General features: G+C 39.2%; 1 protein-coding gene and 1 long non-coding RNA gene across 29 annotated transcripts in view; one reads left to right on the forward strand and one right to left on the reverse strand.

Moving 5' to 3' along the window:
- The window catches only part of PRG4 (proteoglycan 4), a 153,864-nt gene that overhangs the window by 19,705 nt on the left and 113,056 nt on the right, over positions 1-21,103 (reverse strand). For 24 of the 28 annotated variants that reach the window (XM_040359775.1, XM_040359764.1, XM_040359768.1 and 21 more), the window contains 4 exons: positions 16,398-16,517; positions 15,620-16,021; positions 6,641-7,855; positions 4,916-4,996 (listed from right to left, as the gene is read on the reverse strand). In XM_040359775.1, coding sequence (XP_040215709.1) covers positions 4,916-4,996; positions 6,641-7,855; positions 15,620-16,021; positions 16,398-16,517 — 1,818 coding nt within the window. The other 4 variants (XM_040359763.1, XM_040359761.1, XM_040359760.1 and 1 more) reach the window with 4 other exon arrangements.
- LOC120945543 lies at positions 17,679-19,377 on the forward strand. Its single transcript, XR_005750596.1, has 3 exons — positions 17,679-17,907; positions 18,012-18,074; positions 18,418-19,377. It is a non-coding gene; the product is annotated as an uncharacterized LOC120945543 (long non-coding RNA).

The following is a 21,103-nucleotide window of genomic DNA, read 5'->3' on the forward strand; positions in this document are numbered from 1 at the left end:
AAAAATTTTCTTTTACTTTCAGTTTTGATGATAACAGTAAACGGGACAAATAGAGCGGGTGAATCTCCCTAATGGGGGCACAAGCAGCAATAAATTACTAACAGGTGTTCTAATTCATCTCCACTCTGTCCAAAATGTAAAAAAAAAACTTTGAACTTTAGTTACACTTTAAAATATTAAAAGTATATTAAGTATATACAGTATAATGTAAAAGAATAATAGGTAAAAAAGTTAAAAACAGAATTAAAACAAATTAGTAGAAAGAGGGATAGTAGATAATTAGTTAGCTGTAGATTAGCTGTAATCCGCCGCTTCTAAGACTGAAAACTGAGCAATCAAACACAACTGATCGCTCGGCTCTCAGCCTGCTGGGAGCTGGTAACTGTTAGCCATCGGCTCCTTGCTCTGCCCCTCCAGTGCTCACTGGATCTCTGGGCTGTGAAGGGGCAGGAGCCGCTGACCCAGGTTCTCAACAGCTCAATAGGCAGATTGGGGTCAAGGGTTCTGCGCGGATTGCAACCATATGGTCGGGATATTTTCAGGGCCTGGACCAGTGTCTGTGATGTCAGCTGACAGCAGGCTTTTAGTCAGCTGAAAATGGGTCACAGGTGTGCAGAACTAACTACGCTCTTGTGATCCATAGGAGAAGTATAGTCAAAAGAGCTTTGGCTATACTTCTCATTTATATAAAAGTCTTTTCTACTAATTTACCACTCTATAAGGGTTGGTCCTCTCTTTATATTTTTTATGGTCTGAGATATTGATTGGTGTATGAAGCTGTCCCTGCTTTTGGCTATACATAGATTTGATCCCACAAGTGCATATGACTACTCAATAGTTAGAGTGCTAAGGATCTCTGATAAGGAATTGTGTATTCTTTATCTCCTGTCTACATGGAATCTTTCCAGAGAAAGCTTTAATGACAAAGAAATATAGGGCTGAGCCTATGAGTCTTTTGACTAGGGTATGTTTGTTTGACATTCTCTGTGGAAGTAGTTGAGACTGTTCTACCACGTGGGCCTCGTACACATGACCGTTTTCCTCGACAAAATCCATCAAGAAAAGTGCTGGCAGAGCTTTTTGTCGAGGAAAATAGTCGAGTGTATGTTTTTCGCCGAGAAAACTGTCGTGGATCTCAATTTCCTCATCGTGTTTCTCTACGGGCTGGTTTACGACGAGAAACACGTTCGTGTGTATGCTTAGAAACGCGCGCATGCTCAGAATAAAGTATAAGACGGGAGCGCACCTTCGGTAAAAGTAGCGTTTGTAATGGAGATAGCACATTCGTCACACTGTAACAGACTGAAAATCACGAATCGTCTCTCACCAAACTTTTACTTAACACGCAGTAACATGAGATTAGTAAAAGCAGCCCCAAGGGTGGCGCCAGTGGAATCAAACTTCCCCTTTATAGTGCCGTCTTACGTGTTGTATGTCACCGCGTTTGAGAACGACGAGATTTTGTCTTGACAGTGTGTATGCAAAGAAAGCTTGACAAGATTCTCGACAAGCCTGACAAGAAACTCGTCAAGGAAAACGACGTTTCATTTACGACGAGAGTTCTCGGTCGTGTGTACGAGGCCTTACAGTTCTGAAGTGCTTACCTCAAGCTTCCTTTACAGGGAGTTTTGCTTTTCCAGTAAAGCCCATTTACACAGTATCAGGTGTGTCACTGTTTTCTGGATCCAGATATGAATGGGTCATCACTAGGCAGGGTAGGAGGACCTAAACACCCAGTAAATCTCCCCAGTGGAAATACTGACAGCAATAAAAACTTACAGATGCACTAACACCCCTTAACTGAAAAACAACAAAAAAAAAGGTTTTGGCTGGAGTTGGACTAAGTGTAAATGATAATTAGTGCAATAAATCTATGATACACTCACATGCCAGTGCCTAGAGCAGCAGAGTAAAGGAGAGAACACTAAAAAAACATGTTAACCTTTTTCTTTTGATTTCACCCTGTATAGCTGCCACAGTATTTTTTGTGTGTAAATTTAGCAGTCAAGGGAAAATCAAGCATGTCTTCAAAAGCTGGCGAGTGCAGCAGGGAGCTTTTCATAGAGTTCAAAGTGATCTTTACCAGTCATGTGACCAGCACTTGGCACTGTGTTTTCAGCCATTGGCTAGCTATAACTAAACATTATTACTTTTCTACCTTTGACAGAGGCCATGTGACCAACTGCTCTACAATGCTCAGTACAACAATTTCTCCTGGAAAATATTTCTATTTCAAGAGTTTTTATGTTAAGTTTGAGGATAGCTGGGGGAAAGAATGAGGGCACTGTGGCTACAGGGTCCCAAAAATTAGTCTAAAATTGTCAGTCTTGGTACGTGTCAGTTAACTTAACGATAACTAAATATGATATTTTTTTTTGGTGAGTCTGAAAACTACAAACACCCACAGATGCACATTCCTAGTTCTCTGCTGCAAGGTTGATCAACATTCTTATGGCAGGAGGCATTTTAGATTTGAACAAAAAAGTTGGATTGTCGTCACAAAAGCAATAAAGCCTGCTTCTTTTCCCGTGACAAAGTCGATAGGACAAAACAAATTGGGCGGAGTTGGAGCATTGTGACATCATTATGTAGAGGGCGCTCACATGATTGGTACAGGAAGTGGTGCAGTTCTCTCCAAAAGTTTTTACTGTATTACCCTGGGAGCTAGCACAGAGAAATGTGAGTGTGTTTTTAAAGATTTTTTTTAAACGATTTTAATAAAGTAGCACAAGGAATGTCTGCATCCAATTTTCTAATGATGATCTGAAGAAGAGAGGTGTATATAATATCAGATGTTCCTTTTTGCACATTTTGGTTTCCCACTCTAATTTTGCCACCAGCAAGAACATTAACTGCTATAAAAGTGTGTTATATAATATAACTTTTTAATTTAAACATAATATATTTTCTGTTAACAAATCATATTATACCTCATAAGACAAATGATAGGAAGTGGATCCTCCTCTAATAATTAAAACATTTCCTTCTTAAAACAAGCTACAGTATCTCACAAAAGTGAGTATACCCCTTACATTTTTGTAAATATTTTATTATATCTTTTTATGTGAAAACACTGAAGAAATTACACTTTTCTACAATGTAAAGTAATGAGTGTACAGCTCTTATGAATACAGTGTAAATTTGCTGTCCCCTCAAAATAATTCAACACACAACCATTAATATCTAAACCGCTTGCAACAAAAGTGAGTACACCCCTAAGTGAAAATGTCCAAATTGGGAACCAATTAGCCATTTTCCCTCCCCAGTGTCATGTGATTTGTTAGTATTACAAGGTCTCAGATGTGAATGGGGGGGCATGTGTGTTAAATTTGGTGTAATCGCTCTCACTCTCTCATACTGCTCACTGGAAGTTCAACATTGCACCTCATAGCAAAAAACTCTCTGAGGATCTGAAAAAAAGAATTGTTGCTCTACATATGGATGGCCTAGGCTATAAGCAGATTGCCAAGACCCTCAAACTGAGCTGTAGCATGGTGGCCAAGACCATACAGTGGTTTAACAGTACAGGTTCCACTCAGAACAGGCCTCGCTATGGTGGACCAAATAGGTTGAGTGCATGTGCTCAGCATCATATACAGAGGTTGTCTTTGAAAAATAGACATATAAGTGCTGTCAGTATTGCTGCAGAGGTTAAAGGGGTGTTGGGTCAGTGTTCAGACCATACGTCGCACACTGCATCAAATTGGTCTGCATAGCTGTCATCCCAGAAGGAAGCCTCTTATAAAGATGATGCACAAGAAAGTCCACAAACAGTTTGCTGAAGACAAGCAGACTAAGCACACAAATTACCATGTCCTGTGGTCTGATGAGACCAAGATAAACGTATTTGGTTCAGATGATACCAAGCGTGTGTGGCAGCAACCAGTTGAGGAGTGCAAAGACAAGTGTATCTTGCCTACAGTCAAGCATGATGGTCGGAGTGTCATGGTCTGGGGCTGAATGTGAGCTACAGTTCAAAGAGGGAAACCATGAATGCCAAAATGTACTGTGGCATACTGAAGCAGAGCATGATCTCCTCCCTGGGGGAGACTGGGCCGCAGGGAAGGTTTCCAACATAATGACCCCAAACACACCTCCAAGACAACCACTGCCTTGCTAAAGAAGCTGAGGTTAAAGGTGATCGACTAGCCAAGCATGTCTCCAGACCTAAACCCTATTGAGCATCTGTGGGGCATCCTCAAATGGAAGGTGGAGGAGCGCAAGGTCTCTAACATACACCAGCTCCGTGATGTCGTCATGGAGGAGTGGAAGAGGACTCCAGTGGCAACCATTAAACTCTATACCCAAGAGGGTTAAGGCAGTGCTGGAAAATAATGATGGCCACACAAAATATAGACACTTTGGGCCCAATTTGGACATTTTCACTTATGGGTGTACTCACTTTTGTTATCAGCGGTTTAGACATTATTGGCTGTGTCGAGTTATTTTGAGGAGACAGCAAATTTACACTGTTATACAAGCTTTACACTCAATACTTTACATTGTAGAAAAGTGTAATTTCTTCAGTGTTGTCACATGAAAAGATTTAATAAAATACTGTATTTACAAAAATGTGAGATACTGTTTTATATAGATGATCAATTTCATTCAAAATAAAAAAAGTGCAAGGTTTGTGACTGTGTGTATTGCTATTTTATTTCACAGTAGCCAAATGTATATCCGGGACTGTTGGATTATAGCACAGGTACAAATTATTTTTAATATTTTTTTTTTTTTTTATACCTGTGGGCATATTGCTGTCTATTGTGTATTATCCACCAGCAGGGTAAAATACAACAGTGGTTTACTAGCTAAATTTTGGTTCTATTTCATAACTTAAAGGTTTATTTCCACTCATAGCTCCAAGAACTCTACACCATGTCTACCCCTAAGCAAACAAAATAAATCATCCTACCTCGAAATACCACCATGGATCCATTCTGAAGAGTAGTCATTCCATCCGCTGGTGGTCCAACGCACAAATTCATCTGAGGGTCTATGGTAAAACATGTATAGTTTTAGCAATACCGTGGATGATTCACAATTTATGTAGCAATATCAATTGAAAGGAATAATTATTATGAAAGCCTGCTCATTAGTTCAAATGGCCTAATTGACATGTAACTGTAACTCAAAGCCTAAAACATGCAGGTATAGTTAAGATGTTCAGCTGCTTCGCTAAGTATTACAATGAAAAAGATGTATGATCTAAATGACTTTGACTCAAAAATCATAGTTAAGGTAAGGCCCCGTACACACGACCAGTTTCCTCGGCAGAATTCAGCTTCCGACCGAGTTTCTGGCTGAATTCTGCCGAGAAACCCGGCCGTGTGTACACTTTCGGCCGAGGAAGCCGACGAGGAGCTCGGCGAGGAAATAGAGAACATGTTCTCTATTTCCTCGTTGTTCTATGGGAGCTCTCGTCCCGCCGAGCTCCTCGGCGGCTTCAGTGCTGAACTGGCCGAGGAACTCGATGTGTTTGGCACGTCGAGTTCCTCGGCCGTGTGTACGAGGCTTGAGACTTGTTGGTTGTAGGATTTCAACACCTGTTGTCTTTCTGGTAGTTCATGCACTAAAGTCTACAGTTTACAGAAAATGGTGTGACATATATTGTACAAATAATTTAGTGAGTTTACACAGTAATCAAAGCATTTTTATAGCACTGATCGCTGTATGAATGTCAATGGTCCCAAAATAGCATCAAAAGTGTCCGATGTGTCTGCCATAATGTCGCAGTCATGATAAAAATCGCAGATCGTTGCCATTACTAATAAAAAGATGCCATAAATATATCTCCTATTTTGTAGACGCTATAACTTTTTCGCAAACCAATCAATATACGCTTATTGTGATTTTTTTTACCAAAAATATGTAGAAGAATACATATTGGCTTAAACTGAGGGTAAAATTTGTGTTTTTTTTTTTTATATATATATTTATATATATTTTTTGGGGGATATTTATTATAGCAAAAAGTAAAAAATGTTGCTTTTTTTCAAAATTGTCGCTCTTTTTTTATTTATAGCGCAAAAAATAAAAACCACAGACATGATCAAATACCACCAAAATAAAGCTCTATTTGTGTAAAAAAATTATGTAAATTTTGTTTGTGTGCAACATCATACGACCGCATAATTGTCTGTTAAATTGATGCAGTGCCGAATCGCGTGTTAACTAAAAGTTTGGTGAGAGACGATTTGCGCTTTTCAGTCTGTTACAGCGTGACAAATGTGCTATCTCCATTACAAACGCTACTTTTACCGAAGGCGTGCTCCCATCTCATACTTTATTCTGAGCATGTGCGGGTTTCTAAGCATACACACAAACGTGTTTCTCGTCGTAAACCAGCCCGATGAGAAACACGACGAGGAAATTGAGACTCCCGACTAGAAAAAAGAGAACTTGTTCTCTTTTTTTCTCATCGAGATTCATGACAGTTTTCTCAACGAAAAACATACACACAACCGTTTTCCTCAGCAAAAAAGTTTCTTGATGGATTTTGTTGAGGAAAACGGTCGTGTGTACGAGGCCTAACAACCAGCTGTGGTAATTTTGTACAAAAATAAGGTAGGGTAAGTATATAAGATCATAAAAGTGCAATTATTTTATAGAACTTGTTTGTTTGAATCCGTCTACTTACCAATGGCACGCTTGATTTTGTTTATCAGCAATAGCCATGCTGTTGACCTATGGTTGTCCTGGCCAGGTATTCCTGTTAAATTTGTTGTTGGTGAAATATATATTCTCCTGTATATTTCCTCTATGATCTGAATAAGTTTTGATCCTGGTGGTTGATACCAGAAATTTGGTGTCCCTTCAGATAATGGGTATTCAGGATGAATCTTTCTCTTATCTATATTTGGTTGTCTTGTTTGTAATGATGGTATATTTATATTAGGATACTGTTGTTGCATCTCAGCACATATTTCTGTAATAAGCTTCAAGTCACTCTCGGGTATTCTCAAACTAATTGCTTCATCCTTAAGCAAATTACAAATATGATGTGGGTGAATTGTATGAGGTGTGGTGGTTTTATTTGTTTCAATGTCATCCTTGTTAATAGGCATAGTTGTAAAGGAATCTTTCTGGTTTGGTGCTGTTGTGGTACGCCTAGGTATGGATGTTGTTTTTGCATTTGGCGATTGTTTGGTTGTTGCTTCATAACTTGAACCTTCACCTGGTATAGGCCTTTGCCCCGGTTGCTTAGTAGTCTGATCCATGTCTGGTTGTCTAGTTGTCAGTTTAACAGATTGACCAGTTGTTGTTGTTTCTGCTGTGTCTTTAGTTATAATATCATCAGCATGTCTTGTAGTAGGGTTTGTGCTAGTTTGTGATTTACTTTCGTTTGGATTCCTTGTGGTGAAAGGAGCAGTGGTGGAATATTCATCCATTTTATTTGTTGAGCGATCCATAGTTTGAGTCTTTGGAGATGTTCCGCTGTCTTTTCCAGGAGAAGAATGAGATGAAGTAGTTGTCAAACCACTTCCAGGTGTGTGTTTTGTTGGGCCCTTTGGAGTGCTCTTATGTTGAACTGCAGTTCCCTCTAATCCTGGAGTTGTAACTGCACTTCCATCTAATCTTGAAGTTGTAACTGCAGTTCCCTTTAATCCAGGAGTTGTAACTGCAGTTCCTTCTAATCTTGAAGTTGTAACTGCAGTTCCCTCTAATCTTGAAGTTGTAACTGCAGTTCCCTCTAATCTTGAAGTTGTAACTGCAGTTCCCTCTAATCCGGGAGTTGTAACTGCAGTTCCCTCTAATCTTGGAGTTGTAACTGCAGTTCCCTCTAATTTTGGAGTTGTATGCTTAGCATTAGAATCTGCAGTACTTTGATCCTGGGGTGTTTTCAATGTGCTCACTGTAAAATTAAAAGAAGGTTCATGTAAATTATTTATTTCACTTTCTATGACATCGTTCATGTGCTTACTTTTTGTGATACTGCTTTTGATTAAAGGGGGAGTGCTTGTTACATTTACATTGGCATGCTGGTTAGTATTAATTGTATCTAAACCTTGTGCACTGGAGCCACTTACTTCGGTAATTTCACTTACTACAGCCACGGTGTGAAAATATGGTGAATGCTTTGGACTTACAGTGTTTTGTAAAGTTGTGAATGTGGATTGTCCACTCACGTTCTCTTTTATGGTTGTAGACATTCTGCTTGTTCCTGCGCCAAAAATAATCTTAGATAAGTGGCCCTTTGTAGGAAATGATGGACTTTCAATACTTTCACTTGTTACTTGGGCATCCCCAGCATCTGTCTTTCCTGTAGACATATTTTTTGGTCTCATTGTAGGCAAAACAGATAAAATGTTATGACTAGAAACATCTGTTGCTTCAACAGTTGTCTGAATTTTATGTAACATTTTAAAAGCTGAGGAACCTGGTGTAATTGTGTTTGTCGTAGGCACAGAAAATCTTTTCTTGTCTACTTCTGCAGTGCTTGGCTTTATTGTGAATGGAGTAACACTTTCTCCTTCACTCTTGGGACCTGTTGATAAGGGTTTGTAGCCATCTGTTTTCACTGGGAAATTTATTTCTGGATTTCTTGTCATGGCAGATGACTGGTCAGCCATGGGATTTTTATCCAATACAGTAGTAAAGGAATCACTAGTATTTTCAGTAGCTACAGTGGTTTCTTTTTCAACTATCATGGTGATGCCAGTGTTCTTATGATCAGCATCAGTAGCCTTTAAATCATGTGTTGACTGAGCTGTCATACTTTCCATTGCTACGGATGGTCCTTGTGATTTTGTATCTGGGGTTCTGCTTATGAGATCATTAAAAGAAGTGGTATGTTGTGTATCATTATCAGTAAATCTATTAGTAATATTGCTGATTACAGATATTGGAATAGCCACATTAGAAGTGTGCTCATCTATGGTCTGCCATACTTTTATTTTTTCTATGGTAGTGACAGATGATATATCGGCATGTTCTGCATCTGTTTCTTTTTTTATCAGTAAATCATCTGTTGTCATATGCAGAGTGTCAGGTGTCTGTCTCAATGTTGATGTCTCACTTGAGGACGAGGATTTGTGTGCACTGCTGGTTGTGACTGGGTGAGGTATTTCTGTTTTCTTAGTGGAAGCTACAGTTTTAATTGCTTTTGAGCTACTTTCCTTAATATGTGTAGTGCCTGGGGGCTGCTGTGTACCTTGCTCTTTGGTGGGTTGCAGTGATGGCATGCTCAGTGTTGTAGTTTGGTCTGTCAGTGTTATATGACTTGAATGTTGTTTCTCGGTCAGTGTTGCATACATTGTGTCCATGTTTGCACTACTTTGTTCTATTGTAAACATATCTGAGACTGATTTGTTTATTCCTGGAGTTGTGGAATATGGAAGGTTTGTGAAAGTATTAATTAATATGCCAACATTATTTCTATTGTCATCTGTGGTTGGTAAATGTTCCTCTTTAATGGATGTGACCTCTGTCACTGTTGTTGACTGAGGAATATTTTCCTTTTCAGTGGTATCCATTGATCTAGGTATATTTGTTGACTCTTTTAGATGTGTCTGTGTTGTGTGCAAAGTGCCTCCTGTTTGGCTTATCTGAGGGTTTTCAGGTGTTATACTTAATGCATTAGCCTTTGCTTCTGTTGTGAATGGTGTGTTTTGACTATCTTGTGAATTTGTATATGTTGTCATTATTATAGAAGTGTGTTCTAGCGGTGTTTTCTCACTAAAATAAGTGGTCTGTTGTTTATCATTATCAGGAGATCTAACACTAGTCTTGCTGATTACAGATATTGGAATAGTCACAGTAGAAATTTGATCATCAGTGGGCAGAGAGCTTGTATTGAATATGTATTTTTCTGTTTCTATAGGTGATATATTTGGAGTAGTGGTGTTTTCCTTGCTTATATCAGTTATGTCTAAATCTTTCAAAGTATTTGCCTCTTCTGTTACCAAACCAATGCTTGTTTTATGATTAGCAGACAATGTGGTGTGGTAATTGGTTGATGTAATGGCTGTAGTTGTAACTTTAGTAACTGTTGATGCTAAAGCACTTAATTCTTCAGACACAATTGTGGATTTTTTTTGGTCTGTACCTGTAGTAGCCTTTGAAGATGTTGTTTTAGATGTAAAATTAGACAAATCCTCCATAAATGTATCTGTTGTTAAAATTATGGAATTTGCTCTTTCACTAGCAGTCATAAAAGTATTATAAATAACTGGTACAGCAGTGCTGATTGTTGTAGCAATGTTTTCTTCACTTTCCTTGTCTATGTTCATGTTTTTTGTGGTAGGCCTAACATGTGGTACCTCTGTAGTAGTGAGGGAAGATGTAGTAGAATCTGTTTCTCTTCTGACTGAGTCACTAGTTGTTGTATGTAATGTTTCTGCTATGTTTGCAGTCTGGCTAGATCTTGCTGTTATACTAGTTGAGTTTAATATTGGTAAATCAGTATATACTGTATGAGAACTTGTTTTGTATTCTGTGGTACTAGTTGCTATTGGTTCTGAGGCAACTGTATTCACAATAGTAATAATGGTGTGTTGTGTACGTTGGTTTTCTGTAGTTTGCAAAGAGGTAGTGCTTGTTGTTGTATAATCATTTGTGATTCCTCTCTCTGTAGTTTGCTTTTCTGAAGATAAATATTTAGTGGTTATGTTGGGTGTATGGCGGTTTTCTGTTGATGTAATCTCATTAATTTCTACATGGTATGTGGACAAAATGTCTCTTTTTGTTATGGCAGTTGCCAGGGAGATGTCTGGTGCTGTTGAAGTAATATATATGCTTTGTGTAGGGTTCTTATGTGGTGGAATAGTTTGTTCCTTGGTTATATCAGCTGTGTCAGTGGTATTTAGTACACTGCTATCTGGCCCTGTTGTACCTAAGCTTTTTTTATGGCCATCAGACAATGTAGTGTAGTAACTGACTGGAAACAATGTAACAGCACTTGTAGCATTATCATCTCCTTTAACTGCTGTGACCTGTGTACTCCACTCTTTGGGCAATAGTGTTGTTTGCTGTTTTTCGGTTTTAGCCTTTACAGATGTCATACCTGATGTTTCCTTTGTGACAGCTATAGAATCTATATTATGTGTAGCGGTCTCTTTAGCTACAAAAATTGTACTACTTTCTACTGGTACTTCAGTGCTCATTTTAGTAGTAGGTGTTACTTTGTTATGTATCTCATTTTCTGTAACTTCTTCTTTTTCTACTGGTACTTCAGTGCTCATTTTAGTAGTAGGTGTTACTTTGTTATATATCTCATTCTCAGTAACTTCTTTTTCTACTGGTACTTCAGTGCTCATTTTAGTAGTAGGCGTATTATATATCTCATTTTCTGTAACTTCTTTTTTTTCTACTGGTACTTCAGTGCTCATTTTAGTAGTAGATGTTACTTTATTATATATCTTATTTTCTGTAACTTTTTCTTTTTCTACTGGTACTTCAGTTCTCATTTTAGCAGTAGGCATTACTGTGTTATATATCTCATTTTCTGTAACTTCCTTTTCTACTGGTACTTCAGTGCTCATTTTAGTCGTAGGCATTACTGTGTTATATATCTCATTTTCTGTAACTTTGTCTTTTTCTACTGGTACTTCAGTGCTCATTTTAGTAGTAGGTGTTACTGTGTTATATATCCCATTTTCTGTAATTTCTTTTTCTACTGGTACTTCAGTTCTCATTTTAGCAGTAGGCATTACTGTGTTATATATCTCATTTTCTGTAACTTCCTTTTCTACTGGTACTTCAGTGCTCATTTTAGTCGTAGGCATTACTGTGTTATATATCTCATTTTCTGTAACTTTGTCTTTTTCTACTGGTACTTCAGTGCTCATTTTAGTAGTAGGCATTACTGTGTTATATATCCCATTTTCTGTAAATTCTTTTTCTACTGGTACTTCAGTGCTCATTTTAGTAGTAGGCATTACTGTGTTATATATCTCATTTTCTGTAACTTTGTCTTTTTCTACTGGTACTTCAGTGCTCATTTTAGTAGTAGGCATTACTGTGTTAAATATCTCATTTTCTGTAACTTCCTTTTCTACTGGTACTTCAGTGCTCATTTTAGTTTTAGGCGTTACTGTATTATATATCTCATTTTCTGTAACTTTTTCTTTTTCTACTGGTACGTCAGTGCTCATTTCAGTAGTAGGCATTACTGTGTTATATATCTCGTTTTCTGTAACTTTTTCTACTGGTACTTCAGTGCTCATTTTAGTAGCAGGCATTACTGTATTATATATCTCATTTTCGGTAACTTTTTCTTTTTGTGCTGGTACTTCAGTGCTCATTTTAGTAGTAGGCATTACTGTGTTATATATCTCATTTTCTGTAACTTCTTTTTCTACTGGTACTTCAGTGCTCATTTTAGTGGTAGGCATTATTGTGTTATATATCTCATTTTCAGTAACTTTTTCTTTTTGTGCTGGTACTTCAGTGCTTGTTTTAGTAGTAGGCATTACTGTGTTATATATCTCATTTTCTGTAACTTTTTCTACTGGTACTTCAGTGCTCATTTTAGTAGTAGGCATTACTGTATTGTATATCTCATTTTCGGTAACTTTTTCTTTTTGTGCTGGTACTTCAGTGCTCATTTTAGTAGTAGGCATTACTGTGTTATATATCTCATTTTCTGTAACTTTTTCATTTTCTACTGGTACTTCAGTGCTCATTTTAGTGGTAGGCATTATTGTGTTATATATCTCATTTTCAGTAACTTTTTCTTTTTGTGCTGGTCCTGCAGTGCTTGTTTTAGTAGTAGGCATTATTGTGTTATATATCTCATTTTCTGTAACTTTTTTTTTTACTGGTACTTCAGTGCTCATTTTAGTAGTAGGCATTACTGTATTATACATCTCATTTTCGGTAACTTTTTCTTTTTGTGCTGGTACTTCAGTGCTCATTTTAGTCGTAGGCATTACTGTGTTATATATCTCATTTTCAGTAACTTTTTCTTTTTCTACTGGTACTTCAGTGCTCATTTTAGTCGTAGGCATTACTGTGTTATATATCTGATTTTCTGTAACTTCTTTTTCTACTGGTACTTCAGTGGTCATTTTAGCAGTAGGTGTTACTGTATTATATATCTCACGTTCTGTAAATTCTTTTCCTGATGGAACGTCAGTGCTTATTTTAGAAGTTGGTGTTACTGTCTTAATTATCTCACTTTCTGTAATGTCTTTTGATGTTAACAGTTTTCCTTGAATAGTTGATGGAAACTGATCTGCGTTTATATTTTCTGTGGTATGCCTTGCTTTTAGAATGTCTATTGCAGTGGTAGAGGACATATCAGAATGGTAGGTTGTTGGCATCTGTGATGTTTCGGGTAAGTTTATGGTCTGCCTAGAAGTGGAAGTCTCACTGGTTAAAACAGATTTTTGTGAACTGTCGGTAGTTATTAAACTAGGATTTGTGAGCATTTCAGCTGTCACTGGATTTAAACCAGTTTTACTATCTGAGGTCATATTCAAGGGCAAGGTTGTACTCTGTATTTGTGAGGTTTGTAGGTCTAGCCTGTACATTGTTGTTTGACTGACTGCGTGTTTCTTTTCAGCAGACTGTTGGGTTGTTATGCCATTGGGCTTTGCTGGATCAGTATGTTCTTTAATTATTTCAGCTGTGCTTATGGCATTTGTTACATCATTTGATTCTCCTGTTGACAAATCTGTTTTATGGTCAATAGACAATGTAGTGTACAATGTTGCTTGCGAAAATTTAGTAGTTGCTTCTTTAACATCAGTAACTTCATTAACAGGCAACACCTTAGTCATTTCCACTTTGGGTTGCAGTGTTGTTTGCAATTTATCTGTAGTACTTTCTATGGATGTGGTACTAGATGTAGAATTAGGCAAAAGTTCATTTACTGTTTCTCCTGGCACAGCTACGTAATCTGCATTATTTGAGGCTTTTTCTGTAGCAACCATTACACTATTCACTTCAGTTGGTGTATCAGTACTGATTTTATTAATTTGTGTTACTATGTTTTGGTTGTTTCTTTCTGTGGCATCGCTGGGTATTGCTGACAATAGCTTTCCTTCAGCAGTTGTTGGAGACTGGACTTTGTCAGTTGCTTCTGTGGTCTCCCTTGTATTTTGTACAGATATACTAGAGACAGGATTTTCACTTTTACTTTCTGTAATTTCCTTCAATGTTGTCAAATTTTCTTGAATAGTGGATGTAGAAGACACTTTATTTGTATTATCTGTGGTCTGCCATTCTCTTATTTTATCTTTGGTAGTAACAGATGAAATATCCAAATGTTCTGTATTCGTTTCTTTTTTTATCAGTAAGTCATCTGTTGTCATATGCAGAGTGTCAGGCGTCTGTCTCAAAGTTGATGTCTCACTTTCAGAGGAGGATTTATGTGTACTGCTGGTTGTGACTGTGTAAGGTATTTTCTCAGTGAAAGCTACATTTTTAATTGATTTTGAACTACTTTCCTTAATAAGTGTTGTGTCTGGTGGCTGCTGTGTACTTTGCTCATTGGTGGGTTGCAGGGACGGAGTACTCAGTGTTGTAGTTTGTTCTGTTAGTGTTATATGAGTTGAATGTTGTTTCTCTGTCAGTGTTGCATATATTGTGTCCATTTTTGCACTAGTTTGTTGTATTGCAAATATATTTGGTACTGATTTGTCCTCTCCTGGAGTTGTAGAATATACAAGGTTTGTGAAAGCAGTAGTTAAAATCCTAAAAACATTTCTGTTGTCATCTGTGGTTGGTAAACGTTCCTCTTTAGTGTTTGTGACCTCTGTCACTGTTGTTGACTGAGGAATAGTTTCCTTTTTAGTGGTATCCATTGATCTAGGTGTATTTGTTGAATCTTTTAGAGGTGCCTGTGTAGTATGCAAAGTGCTTACTGCTTGGTCTATCTTAGGGGTTTCAGTTGTTATACCAAATGCCTTTGCTTCTGTTCTGAAAGATATGCTGTAACTATCCTTTGAATTTGTATCTGTTGCCATTATTATAGAAGTTTGTGCTAGCTGTGTGGTACTGGCAGAATCAGTACCAACACTGGTTGTATCTACAGAAACAGTCTGCTTATCACTGAAGGGTACAGTGGTTTTAGATTCATTATTAGTTTCCACTTTAGCAGTGCCTGCTGGAAAAATTGTGTTCACATTATCAGCTTCATCATGAAGTGAATAAGCCTTTTCAGTACTTCCAGTAGCAAAGGATGCTTCATTTACATATGCATTTTTTGTAGTTTTGAAAATTGATTCACTAAATACTCCATTGCTTTGGTGAGAAGTTAGGAGCAATATTTGATCTGTGCTTGCTGGTGGTTGTTCAGTTGTTTTTTTAGTTGTAGAACTGTAGGTTATCATTTCCTTATTCAGTTTTTCATCTGTATCAAAGTGTGATGGGCTTATGGTCACCGTTGTCACTTTGCTATTTGTTCCCGATTTCACTGTGTTTCCTATATCAATTTCTACCTTCTCTCCATTATTTGTTCCAGGATATGGTGTGGTCATATCCATGTTAACTGGATTATTCAATGAATCTTGTGTACTTTTTGCTTTGGTTTCCATGTCTTGCTGCTCTATAGTAGATTCATAGTTATGTGCAGGCTTTGTGCTTTCCTTGTTGAAGGTTGCTGCTGGAGTACTGGTTAATAAAGTAACAGATATATCCATATCATTCACAGTAATGCTTATGTTGTTCTTACTTTGTTGAGGTGTAGTACCCGTTGTTGTGTCCGGTTCTTTGGTTTTCTCCTTGTGTGTTGAACTTTGAGCGTAGAGAACTGTTGTGGCTGAACTTCCTGCAGATTGTTTTTCTGTTGACTCAGGAATGGGAATATTGGTTGTTGTTTTGGATGAAGATCCGTTAATGCTGTCTGTCTGTGGGTTTATTGAAGGCTTTAATGTTCCTTCTGTTATTTTTGTTCCCACTGTAGTTGCCATGTTTGTGGTTGTATTAAGCCATTTAGTTGTTGACAATATGGTTGTTTGTAAAAAGTCCATTCCACTACCATCTCCAGAGCCCTCATCTGGAGTAGTGTAAACAGGAGTTGGGAGAGGATGCTTTTTCTTTGGTGGCATTAAGGGGTCTTCAGGTTCTTCTTCTTCTTAAAAAAAAATGCAAAATTTTCTTTTAGTACAGGTTGAACTTGATTTTGTTATTATTATGCTATAAGTCAGCTAATACATCTTTGTTAGCAATGTGTGCATGTCTTGCACGTTATGAATTTGTGTTTTGGTAGCAATGGGGGAGATTTATTAAAACTGGAGAGTGCAAAATCTGGTGCAGCTCTGAATAGAAACCAATCAGCTTCCAGGTTTTATTGTCACAGCTTTATTGAACAAGCTTAAGTAAGAGGTTAATTGGCTACCATGCACAGCTGCATCAGATTCCGAGTGCTTGAGTTTTAGTTAATCTTCCCCAACAAATCCATTGTATTTTTGTACTAAGGCAAAGTAAAGAAAAAGAAAAAAAATTCTTACCAGGAAATTTCTTTTTTTCTTTAAGGTTTTTTTTGTTTTTTCCTGTCTTCCTCCGGATCGATTTGCTTCTACTATGTGATGATGAAGACTGGGAAGAACTTGAAAACTCACTCACTGTTTCTAATAAAAACAGACACAATATTATTACCAATAAATATTGATACAACAATAAAAGAACGGAAATATGTAAAGTGTATGTAGGTCTTCAGAGCACTTGAGAATTAATGGAACTAGCTACCCTGATGTAAAGTGCTGCTCAAACTGTTTTCACTATATAAATCCTGTATAATAATAAAAATAATAATAATAATTTGACACCTAGAGGTTCTTACTTTTAAAAACCTCCAGCCAACCTTTTCTTTAAGCTGAGCAGTTTCCAGTTTGTTGTTGTTCACATGTATTTGTTCAGTGGTAAGCAACACCATATTTTACTAGTTAATGTTAATATAACCTAAATAACTAAATGGGTTCTTGTTATGAATGTTTGAAACTCATTATCAATCCTGTGTTAGCTCTAGCACCATCTGACATGAAGCCTTTTCAGGGTTGGACAAGGGCAACTGAGTGGGAAGCACAGGAAAGATCAAGTGTTAGCTAGTGAAAACCTCTGTCACTAATATGAGGCTTAATATGCTATCAATTACCCCTCATGGACCATACACGTATATACCTCATAACAAGTTGAGGACACTGCTACACATGCCCATAAAAAGTCATCAAAGTCATCAAAGTACACATGTCCAGTTCAGTCCATTAAGCCCACTGCCACTCCCCCTTCCCACTTGCCAGCAAACCCACAATTTTATAAAAAAGATGTGTTGCCCTGCAACACATAAGCTCTAGCAGCTTTTGCTGTAATAAAAAAAGACTGTATGACTCAGTGTTTGCCAAAACTGTTCAGACAAAATAGAGAGATACAAAGTAACACTGTTACTTTTATATCTTTTCCTGGCCAGTCCTCCCGTCAGCACATCATGGGTTAATCCCTCCTTTGGTCCACCAGTACCACCTTCTTTTAGCTAATAAGTAGGGGGCCCCTCCTCCCAGTCCTTGTTCCTTTTTTTTGGTCGGACGACCAGACCACTAGAAGACTCTTCCAGAAACTACAAAATGAAGAGGATATTACCCCCCTACCGAACCAATCCCACCCAGGTTCAGCCTCTCCTCGGGTTGGAAGGTCCAGAAGTAGTAAAGGTATGAACCTTTATGACCCTGGACGCTCAGGTGCATGAGCTGCGGGCATTATAGCTTAAGAAGAGCTTACTTTATGATTGGGGGCTGTGGTGTGTCTCTTCCATTTGCTGTAGCATGTGTGCTCTCTTCCTGCTCTGAATCTGCACTCCTTAGGAGCGCGCCGCCCCCCCTCCCTCCACCTTCTGTCAGGCAGCGATGATGTCACAGGGGGCGGTGCCGGAGGCGTGCCGGGGGGCGGGTCTCAGAGTACTATATAATCTGGCAATGGCAGAAAGCTCAGTGCGGTCTGCTACTGCTCTGGAGAAGGAAGTGTGAGGTAAGCCTCCTGCTAGGGAGGAGATGAGAGAGATTGTGTCAGCATTGCAGCGCTGGGCTGTTCTTTTTAAAGAGGATGTTTTTCTTTCTCACCTTATCTGACAGAGTATTCAACAATCGTCCTAACTACCTGCTGCCACCCTGAATCACTTTCTTTGTTGATCTAAGGTAAAAATACCTATTAAAGGGGCAGTGTTGTTTTAGAAAAAAAAAAAAAAAAATAGTATATATATATATATTTATTTATTTTTTTGTTAGTGTACATATATGTGTATATAGAGGTATTTGAGACAGATATGTAAGGATATGTAGATAGATAGGTGTATAGGTTTAAAAAAAAAAAAAAAATAATAATAATAAATAAAATTATATTTATATAATATATATATATATATATATATATATATATATATATATATATATATATATATATATATATATATATATATATATAGATACATATATTTATTAGGGACTCTGTCTGATGTTCCTGTCCTGATTTTTTATACAGCATGAGCTCACAACAGCCCCAGAATGCACCAAGATCTCCGGACAGGTAGGAGGGGTCAACGGGGGCCACAGTTTAAAAGAGTGCGCACCAAGAGCTAAAAGTAGTTTTTCTTGGTTGTCTTTTTAGGAGCAGAAGCCCTAAAATAAGACATGAACGGAGAAAGAAGTCCCGCCACCGCTCAAAATCTCCGCAGGCGTCTGGCTCTCGGGCAACGCATAAGTCCCATTCCAGCCCAGCACGCAAATCCAGTCACTCTGCGACTGTAGCAGAGCAAGATGGGTCAAGACCCCGCCCAGACGATGGTCTTTGTTGGGCATGTTCGGCTCCATCCGAACCTGGCAAGCTTCTTTGCGCCAGCTGCATTAAAGATATGGCTACAGACCGGGAAGCAGAGGCAAAAAGAATTAAAGACTATATCCAAGACGCAGTAGCAGAGGGTATTCAGGCAGCCTCAGCTACCAAAACACCTAGATCAAGGCCCAAAGTTAGTAGCGTCAATCAGCCAGGACGAGACGATTCACCTACTCGGGAGACGCTATCACCAGGCTCATCGGACTCTGAAGAGCCCTCAGAGTATTTATTTGATTTTCAATATATTGAATCATTTGTCACAGCCATAAGAGAGGCCATTGACTGGGATCAGGATGTTCAGCCGCCTGAAAAAATTAAAAGATTTTTTCCTAGCCGTAAGAGACAAGGGGTTACCTTCCCCCTCTTACCAGAAATCCGAGAATGGTTCGAGGAAGAATGGGAAAGGCCAGAAAGAAGGGCAAACGTTCAAAATCGTTTCTCAAGGTTGTACCCTTTTAAAACTCCAGAGGCAGACCTTTGGGACTCACCATTGGGCATAGATGCGGCCTTACAGCGCTTGGCCAGACAGGTCGCGCTGCCTTTGCAGGATTCCACGACCTTTAGAGATCCAATGGATAGACGTGCAGACACAGATCTGAAAAAGGTATACTCAGCCGCAGGTGCAGCGTGTCGCCTGGCCATTGCCCTAACTTCAGTCTCCAGGGCACTCAAGGTCTGGACCACGAGAACCCAAGCAGCCCTTAAAGCAGAGACAGGCTCAGAAGCACTCATACAAACAATGGAGGATTTCGATCTTGCTGCCGATTTCATAGCAGAAGCCTCTATGGACTTGACAAAGCTACTTGCAAAGATCATGGCTTTTGCAGTGACGGCAAAGAGGGCTCTTTGGTTGCGGCATTGGAGCGCAGACAGCACCTCCAAACTCAGTCTCTGCAATATTCCGTTTAACGGCAAGGTGCTGTTCGGAAAGACCCTAGAAGAAGCTATCAGTCGGGCTACAGGGGGAAAATCGGGTCTAATGCCACAGAGACCCAGGAAGAGACAGCAGGCCACTCGGCCAGCCCAGCCAGAGTACAAAAGGGCGTATGACGCCAGGGCATACAGGCCAGGATGGGAATATACAAGACCCTACTGGAAAAACCCACAAAATTCGTTTTTGCGGAAGGTAAAGTCTAGAGCGGCGCAGACCGCAAAGAAACCCGAGAAGTCTTTTTGACGGGATATCCGCCTGTCCTGTCCAGGTGGGCGCCAGATTAATGTCCTTCTGGGGAGTATGGGCGGAAGAAGTCAGGGACCAATGGGTCCGCAAGACAATCAGATACGGTTACAAAATATCTTTTCAGCAGAAACCACCCAATACGGTGGTCCATACAGAATGGCCAACAGATCAGAAAAAACGGAACTGCTTACAAGAATATTTAACCGGCTTGCAGCGAAAGAAGGCAATCTCGCCGGTACCCCCATGTCAACAAGGAAAAGGGGTATATTCTCCAATCTTTCTAGTTCCCAAAGCATCAGGAGATCTCAGACCAGTTTTGGACCTGAGGGTTTTAAACCACTTCATAGAGCCCAAGACATTCAAGATGGAATCCGTATTTACAATCATCTCTGTGTTGCAACCAGGAGACTGGCTGATATCAGTCGATCTAACGGATGCATATCTGCACGTCCCAATCAGCAAAAGACATCAAAAATATCTAAGATTCCTGGTGGGGGAAGACCACTTTCAATTCCGGTGTCTGCCCTTCGGCATCAGCACAGCCCCACGAATATTTTCCAAAATCTTGCTAGCAGTGATTGCCATCATTCGCCTGAAGGGCATAAAGATTTTTCACTACCTAGACGACATTTTGGTAGTGGCACGTTCAAGCAAAGAACTTGCGGGTCAACGCGAAATGGTTCTGAAAATCCTATCAAGGTTTGGCTGGATCATCAACAAACAAAAGAGTCAATTAATTCCCTCACAACAGCTGGAATATCTGGGACTGGTCTTCAATACAAACAGAGGCCTGGTCCTTCTACCCGAACGAAAGAAGGCAGAGTTGGTAGCTTGCGTTGGCAGCGTGATGAGATCGTCATCGCTAACGGCGAGAGACTGTATGACCCTACTCGGGATGTTCACTGCAGCAAGCCCAGCCATCCCTTGGGCAAGGTTCCACACAAGAGCCTTCCAGACAACCTTCCTGAACCAATGGGATGGTACCTCTCTCCACCAAAGGATCCTCATTCCGAGTGGGATTCGACAGAACCTAGCCTGGTGGAAGTCATCAGAGAACCTGTCGCGGGGCATGCCCCTCAGCCCCGGGGACTGGGTTCTGATAACTTCGGATGCCAGTCTCCGGGGCTGGGGTGCTCACTGCCTCGGCAGGCAGGT

The sequence above is a fragment of the Rana temporaria genome, chromosome 7, assembly GCF_905171775.1.
Source record: "Rana temporaria chromosome 7, aRanTem1.1, whole genome shotgun sequence".
NCBI classification, from domain to species: Eukaryota; Metazoa; Chordata; class Amphibia; order Anura; family Ranidae; genus Rana; species Rana temporaria.